We start from the raw sequence: 8,417 nt of genomic DNA, 5'->3' as shown, positions 1-8,417 counted from the left end.
CAAATGGAAAAGTCTGGAAAAGCCTAACCCAAACCACGAGATGCTCCCATTGAATCTTCTTGAGAAGGTCCATATTTCCGTTCCCATCGGTGGGGCGCTTAAAAGCCCAACGTGCCTTAGGGGTGTGCAACCGAATCGAATTTACCCAAAAGCTAAATCGAACCACCAAAATTACGTTCGGGAACCGATTCCCGTTCAAACCAGTCCGGGAACCGATTGGAATTGAGCCAATTCCCAGTTCCAAGTGAGACTCCTATTCAAACCACTTTGGGAACCAATTGGAATGGGGCCAATTCCTAGTTCCAAGTGAAGACCCATCCCGGAACTGCATCGATTTTGGAGCCGATTTTTAGCTACTATAAAAGAAAAAAAAAATCCTAGTCTCGCTGGCCTCACCTCCTCTATTTTTGGTGGATTGTAATTTATATTACTCATATTATGTATAGTTGGACTACCACATGATTTTAGTATTTTGGTTAGTATGAATTGCAATCGAATTAAAGGTAATAAAATTAAGAAAAAGAAACAGGTATCGATGGACCGCCATATGATTTTAGTACTTTCGTTAGTATGAACTTCAATTGAATTAAAGGTAATAAAATTAAGGAAAACACGAACCAAAATTAGGGAGTTGGACGGAAAATCAATATTTGAGTCACCATGTTTTTTTTTTAATCGAAAAACAATGACTATGTGTACAATCACTCATTCATCCTTTGCATAAAAATTGAAAGGATGTAAGTCCTGAGGGATAATAAACTGGTCCCAATTTTGCACGGAACGAGCAGTTTCGTTTCTCCCGTTCAAAGAGGCCCTCATCCATGTAGTGAGATTATATGATCTCCAGCGGAATTGATTATATTCCCTTCCCACTCTCCCAAAAAATGAAGAAGTTGGTCATTTTCTTCCTTTTTCTCCCTTTTAATCCTCTCAAGCTATTACTCAATCATATGATTTAGGTGCCCGCCCACTTCCGATGACCGGGATTATTAGACAATTATTATGAGAAAATTGAAACTTTAAGGTAATAATTGTGCTATTTTTCAGTCATAAGCGATATTTTGATGGGAACGATATTTTTTTTTAGCTTATTTTAGGTCGTTTGCTTAAGTGCACACTAGTCATTAGCTTAGCAAACTTATTCATATGACGATTAACAGTAAAAAAAAAAAAAAAAGCTCTGGCTAAATGGCCGTCCTGATGCAGCTTGGCATGTGTAACACTCACCCAATAATTGCTCCTCTAAGATCGTAAGGCAATCAGAAAAATCTCATGCTAAATGACCGACAAAAGTAAAGCAAAAAAGTAAAGAACTTTTTTGATGTCCTTTACTGATGCCTGGCTTTGGCTGTATTTTGCAACTACTTTATTAAAGGTCTTTGGGTCTCTAACCATGCTGCACGGACAGACAGGAGAAGGCATTTTTCGCGTGTCGGACATGTGTCGGTGTTCGACATGTGGACACGTTGGGACACGGTCGGACACTCTACAACACGCGATCAACACATATCCGCGCTTCCGACATGCGGTCAACGAAAGCGACATGCGAGGCAGGTCAACGAAAGTTCCAGTTTTTTTTTTTTTTTTTTTTGAGATCTTTGGGAAAATCTATTATAATTTCAAAGTCATCTAAAGTTTCTTAGACCAAGGCAGGTCCAGACCATCTGTGGGCTTTAATATTTCCGAAATGCTAATACATATTTTTCCTTCTAACTTTTTCCTCTCCGAACTTTCACAATTTCGAAAATGCCTTCACCTCTCATGAATAGAGGAAACACAGAGCTTAAGTCGTGGATGTGGATGCATATTAGAACAGCAATGATGATGATTACGTAGCGACTAATATATAGATGAAGACAATTGAACACCGAGGTTTTCCTAGAGAAATTCATATGGTTTTTCTTTCGTTTGGCCTCGAATCTTCCTTGTCACATCTCTCTGTGTATTGCTCAATTTAGAAAAAATTCCGTTGTCGTGTGGGGCTAGTCGAGGAGAGAAACAAAGCAAGCTCGAAACTCACCCGAGTTAATATCGGTGATCATCTATCGTATTAACTAGTGGATATCACAATTTTAAATCATTTCAAATGAGATACCCATGGCGGAGGGAAAAATAAAAGTTACTTTATTGCTTAGTCCGGCTTTTACGGAACCTTTTACTTTTACCTGGCATTTACTCCTTAGACCACGGGTTTCTCTTTCTCTTTTTTTTACTCCTTTTCAATACTAGTAACATCATCTTTGTTCCATTCGCTTGTTTTGACATGCCTTGTTCCAGAACACGTCCGATGAAAGCGTGACTCCTGAAAAAAATCACAAGCGATGTCGAGAAAAATTCGAGAAAGGAGTAACCTGTTAAAATTAGAAACATATTCGATTCCAAGAAAGGATATACTAAGATAGGGTACATTGTATAAGAAGTTGCGGTCGAAGTACGAAAAAGAATCCACATAAAAAAACCGAAGCAATGTCATATTGGATAGCCGTATAAACTTTACGGAGCGTGCTTAAAGATTACAGAACACATTCGTGCATGCGGATTATGTATAACACGAGTTCAATTTCTCGTGCTACCAAATACAGACAATTCACGACCGGCAATCGATCCGGTTTCGATTCGAATACTACTTGGTCGATGATGTTAATGCCCATCATTAAGTACCTAAGATACATACTTCTTGCCATGTACAATAAGACAAGCAATATCATAATCGCCATATTCAGACAAACAGGAGGCAATGCAACTCCTATTAGAATAGTTTAGCACCAGTTACATCCATTCTATAACAAATAAAGAAGATTCAACGTGCAAATTTTTTGTAGGCAATGCAACTCCTATTAGAATAGTTTAGCACCAGTTACATCCATTCTATAACAAATAAAGAAAATTCAACGTGCAAATTTTTTGTAGGCAATGAGATCCCAAAAAATGGACAAATTCATGTTTCCTCTTGACACCTATCATTATTGTGATGATAAACAGCTAAAGAAATAAACAAGCAAAAAGGAAAATAAACATACGAAATCAAAGTGCAAATATTTCACAAGAACAAGAAATGAGTTTGATTCCAGAAAATAAGCCGCAAGCCAAGAAGTTTCTTAGGGAGTCGGATCAAATTTTAATGCATACATCTCCTAAAACTGACGAATATTTTTTTCTTTTTCTTTGTATTATGTCATTTGTTTCATACCAACATTTGAGCCAAAGTTACCATCAAAATAAACTTAAGCAAAATATTCCAATTTATTTACCACTGTAAGTAAACTTTGTTACTGGAACGCCTCTCGTAGGAAAATGTTTACGACCTGTGGTAGTAATCCATCGATTCTTCTAATGTATATTCACTCAAAATCCTACATATTTCCAATCTTATCTCAATAATGGGCAGTTTAAGGACGCACTCGATATTAAAATGGATCAAGAAAATGATTAACTAAACTATTTGCCCCATATGGACCCCGAAAAAAAATTGTTGATTTACAATAAGTCACTTGACGATAAAGTCTTCTCTTCTCTCTTTTTTTTTTTTTTTTGGCTAGAAGAAGTTACAAGTCTTTTAATTTTTTACCAGCAGTTCCGCCGCTGTTTGCTTTTTAATTTCCGCAATTTGAGGTATATGATCTACCTCATAAGTCGATGGCCTTTCCGATCATTTCATTTTGGTCCGATAAGATACCCGAGTCTCTCTTTCTAGTTCACCATGTTAGAATAAGTAGCTAGATGAAGGAAGTGGAAGCCTACATGTACGCATAAGGCGGATCTAAGCTACATAGACAAGCGATACTAGATCATATTATTAACGCATCAAATTTTTCTTATGTTATTAATGATATAGAGGTGGGAAGAAGCGAGACGGGGGAGAAGTAGGCCATCGTTGCCGCATCCATCGAGAGAGAAAAAGGGACATAGAAATAAAGAAAGGAGAAGGTTCTAACTCACCTTATAACGCTTGTAAGATTGGACGGTGCCTTTGAAATGTATCTTATCTCCGCGTAAGATGATGACATGGCAATCATTTGGCAATTTGGTATTTGATACATCAATCAACCTTTCCAACGATGGGTTGTTCCCAATGCACAGGACATTGAAAGCCTCTAACTCATCAAGGCCCTCGACTACCTGCGGACCATCGCAGTCCCGGATGTATAACCCCTCAAGCCTCTTTAAGTTTGATAAACCCCGAACACTGTGCAAGAGACGACAATCCGTTACCCGAAATTCTTTCCACGATTCCGATGTACCGAGTACTTGAATTTGGAGTATCTTTGGGCAACGAGAAAGCTCGAATGTTCTCAACTTACATAATACCCTCGATGGAAGAATTAGTCTCCCTTCCTCCATGGTCAACTCATCAGCAAACTCTGCTTCTTCACCCGCGTACCCTAACCCTCCCAAGGACTCGCAGTCCTGGATACTTAATACCTCCAATGATTCAAACGCCCCAACAAATTGGATCTCAACAAGCTTTGGGCAATCTGATACCCTAACGGTTTTGAGCTTCCTCAAGTTTGATAGCCCGAGTCTCTCGAGGGGTTCACTGCCTCCCAAAATCAACCCTTCTAAATTTTGAAGTTGAAGGCCGTTGAGGTTAATTTCTTGCACTTGAGACGATGTGAGCTCTAAACTTGACAAGTTTTCTAATCTGGATGAGAGTGAGATGGTTGAATTGAACTTATCCAGCTGTAACTTTAACAGAGACGATGGAAGTTGCGTGAGCGTTCGCAGATCCAAACTAGACAAATAAAGTTCCTTTAAGCGAGAAAGGGAAGCTAACTCAGCCGGAGCACGGACATTGAGAAGTTCCAATTTCAACTTGTTAAGTTTGGATAACTTCCCCATTCCCACTAAATCACCATTGCAAATTTTACCTCCATGTTTCCGACGAGAGCCATCATCAAGGTCCAACGGAACCAAATTAGTCGGATTCAAGAGGTCCGGGACTACTCGCAATGATTTAGACGACACTCGTAGATTGTTTAAACTTGGAGGAAGCATCGGCAGCTCTTGAATCTCATCACAATCTATTAACTCAAGTGTTTGCAGACAAGGAAGCATACTAATTGTCTCTGGAACTTCAACGATGCAAGTGCATGACAAGTGTAGGACTCTTAGAAAGAGCAAATTTCCGATTGCCGGAGGAAGTACCTTTCAAACTGTGACTATAGATTCGAAGTTCTTCTAGATTCTCAAGCATTATTGCACTAGGTATCTCCCATGAATTTGCCGAACATACTCTAGAATGGCAGTTGTCAAAGTGCAACTTACATAATGATTTCAACCTCCATATGAAATCCGGTAGTTTCTTCACCGGACACCCCCGGACAGAGAAGTGCTTCAGATTCACTAGGTTCCCGATTTCTTCAGGCAAATTTCCGAGGGAACGGCAAGACCTAATCTTCAAGTCAATCAAAGACTTCAGCATCCCAATAGAGCCGTCAAGTTTCCTTAATTTGGAACATCCTTCGAAATTAAGCCTCTCTAAATTCGGGCATCCAGAGAAGTCCGGCGTTCTCTTTATGTTGTGGCAATATTCAAGAGAAAGAACTTTCAATTTTCTTGCCATCTGTCAAAATAAATACAATATTCAATGGATGAACAGTCAAATATCACATTCAAAGAAAATAAAATAGTAAGAAGCAAATTACTCACCTTGATTAAGCTCTGTAGTTTCGAATTATCTATGAAGGCATTGCGTGAAAATTCAAGAACTACCACATTATTTAAGCGCATATTGGTTGGCTTGAAAAACAACCGACGAGGAGGATTACTCCAAAAAATCCAGCTCATATTGGTAAGGCTCATTGCTAAGTTACCACGAAAGGTTCCCCCACTCAATCCGAGGTACCGTAGATGTTGAAACCTTCCTATCTCCTCACTTGTGATAGTCTTATTATCACTTTTGCGTAAGTCAAGAGTCAATGCTTGGACGTTCTTCTTCATCTGCAAATGAGAGCAATAAATGAGGGATATCCAGTATTTTGTTTTAGAGGAAAATGGTAACAATAGGAAGACGAAGAAAGAGACAACATTATCCTACTGCAGCATAGAGGATTTTTTGGTAAGAGAAACTATTAGTTTTCTCCTGAGGTGTATTACCTCCTTTGTTCTCATTGCTTTGAAGACGTCATCATCAGTCCATATCCTACTCCGCTCTTCAGGATTTATTGGATTTTCACGATGAACGATTTCTCTTCCAAGATCTCCGAGTTGATCGTGCATCCAAAATGTATTTTCCACAATCTTTACCAATGACATGCTAATAAGGACATCAACTCTAGCATCCGGGAAAAAATCACAATCTTTCCACATGTAAATTGTATATGTCGTATGCTCACCAATGAAAAAGCATGCAATATCGAGGAAAATTTGTTGTTGCTGGTAACTTAAGGCATCATAACCGATCTTCAACTTTTCAAAAACATCATCGTGAGGTGCTTTGCTTAACTTCTCCAACGTCTCTTTCCATATTTGTTGCCTTTTATCAAAGAGGAACGAACCAATTACTTCAACAGCCAACGGAAGTCTCCCAGCAGCGGCTACCATTTTTCCCGAAAGATCCTTGTAACCGTTTGACGGGGAGTCTCTTTTAAATGCATGCCTACTGAAAAGCTCCAGCGCATGATCACTACTCATCACCTCCATTTCATATTCCAAGATTCGATAGTTTGGTCCATTGATTCGTAGAACATCTTTATTTCTAGTTGTAATCAATATTCGAGATCCTGGATGTAGAGTACTCCCTCCAACTAATTTCAGCACTTGATCACTATTAGCAACATCATCAAATACAATGAGGGCTTTCTTATTGCTAAGTACTTCTCCAATTCTCTTTGCCCCATAATCAATTCCGTCAATGCGTCTTGCTACTCCAGGATGACCAATTTCGGATAATAACTTTTTTTGCAACTCAACTAAGCCATCAGTTCTTAATGAGTTCACTCCAACATCTTCAAGGAAACAACAACACTTTCCATAATGAGAAGAGAGTTGGTTGAAGACGATCTTGGCGAGAGTCGTTTTACCGATACCCCCCATGCCATGAATTCCAATGAGCCGCACACTGTAAGAGTCGAGGTCTAACAATTCGATTCTTACGGCAACTCGGTCATCAATTCCAACTAAATGTCCAGTAACCAATCTATGTTTTGTCTTCAGCTTTTGCACGACCTCCTCAACTACTAAGTTAATCACATCGGTGTAGCTGCGATAATGAAAAACCATTTAAGTGAGGCTGTTATTCAAGCACTAGATAAGCTACAAAATATTCGGACAACTAATGGGAAAATATTTTTAAAGCACTTGGCAATGTGTGCGCGATTTCGTTACCCGAAATATTACTTGATTCCAACACGAGATTAGCAATCTTGGAATTAGGTTAAGGACGTTTGCCAAAAAATGGATGTATTCAAGTGGAGATGTGTTTAACTTATTGCAATATTAAATAATCTATGTGCATGGCATTTCATTAACCCATTTTTTCCTTCCCACTGCCCGCAATCAAATTAGTTAAGCTACCTAGCTACTGTATCATTATTCGCCCATCATGTACGGTGACATTGTGAAGCAGTTTCACATATTTTGACTAATGTAGCATAGCTATATTCATTTAGTAACTCTAATGGTAAAAGTCCCACGTCAATCATACTGGAAGTTTTTACATCTATGATAAAGCGTAAAGAAAAATTGGAGAAACAGGCATTTGAAAAGCAGCGAGCTTACCCTTTGTACTTCTTCACTTCCCACCCTTTTATAGCATCAACCTCCATGAGAGCCTCTCTCCATGCATCTACTTGCCCATTGCTCAACTTCTTCTCGCGTTCCAAATTGAATATGGCATCGCGATATAATGGAGTTTTTAGCTTAACATCGTCAGGCTCCACGTCGACGAAAATAGGAAGGATTTCTTTTTTACCTTCCGATTTGGAAGTGTTTGCCACAATCTGCGCAAGCTCGCGGAGACACCATTGGCTCGAAGCATAGGTCCGAGAGAAGATAGGTATGTAGATCCTGGAATTGTCGATCGCTCGCTGGAGCGATCCATCGATCCTTTCACCAACATCGAGCTCTTCATCATCTCGAAAGACGCATATTCCAGCATCGGTTAAGCTGTGGAAGAGGAAGTCGGTAAGACCGACGCGAGTGTCGGGTCCTCTGAAGCTTAGGAACACTTGGTACTCACTTCCCGACGACGTACTTGGATCTGAGCTCGCCATAGCATAAGTTTGTTCTGCTTAATGGATCTCTCTCTCCCTCTGTGTGGGGGTGTCTGGGTGAGCCAAAAGATGGGATGTGATCCTTCAGGCCTTGGCCATTACTGAGACTCAGCGATGTTTTCAATGGTGAATGTGGCCGCGTCAGCGTCAACGTCAACGTCAACGTCAACGTCGACACGTTCTTTCAAAGAAATTGCGTAAGGA

General features: G+C 39.6%; 1 protein-coding gene and 1 pseudogene across 1 annotated transcript; one reads left to right on the top strand and one right to left on the bottom strand.

Moving 5' to 3' along the window:
- The window catches only part of LOC115733118, a 146,363-nt pseudogene that overhangs the window by 13,544 nt on the left and 124,402 nt on the right, over positions 1 to 8,417 (top strand).
- On the bottom strand, positions 3,931 to 8,213 carry LOC125316454 (TMV resistance protein N-like). The gene is made up of 6 exons (XM_048284787.1): positions 7,720 to 8,213; positions 6,097 to 7,201; positions 5,814 to 5,940; positions 5,650 to 5,708; positions 5,146 to 5,563; positions 3,931 to 5,072 (listed from the first exon to the last, which is right to left on the bottom strand). Exons 1-6 carry the CDS (start codon positions 8,211 to 8,213, stop codon positions 3,931 to 3,933), a joined length of 3,345 nt encoding a protein of 1,114 aa, XP_048140744.1.

Source organism: Rhodamnia argentea, chromosome 9 (assembly GCF_020921035.1).
Source record: "Rhodamnia argentea isolate NSW1041297 chromosome 9, ASM2092103v1, whole genome shotgun sequence".
NCBI classification, from domain to species: domain Eukaryota; kingdom Viridiplantae; phylum Streptophyta; class Magnoliopsida; order Myrtales; family Myrtaceae; genus Rhodamnia; species Rhodamnia argentea.
This window is presented reverse-complemented; position numbering and strand designations above follow the sequence as displayed.

What these genes read in the sequence shown, in the direction of transcription:
- LOC125316454 (XM_048284787.1), bottom strand. Translation starts at nt 8,213, where the DNA reads ATGGCGAGCTCAGATCCAAGTACGTCGTCGGGAAGTGAGTACCAAGTG. An exon ending in GAGTGGGGGAACCTTTCGTG is followed by an intron (nt 5,709 to 5,813) that starts GTAACTTAGCAA and finishes ATAATGTGGTAG; the next exon opens with TTCTTGAATTTTCACGCAAT. An exon ending in CTATAGTCACAGTTTGAAAG is followed by an intron (nt 5,073 to 5,145) that starts GTACTTCCTCCG and finishes GCATCGTTGAAG; the next exon opens with TTCCAGAGACAATTAGTATG.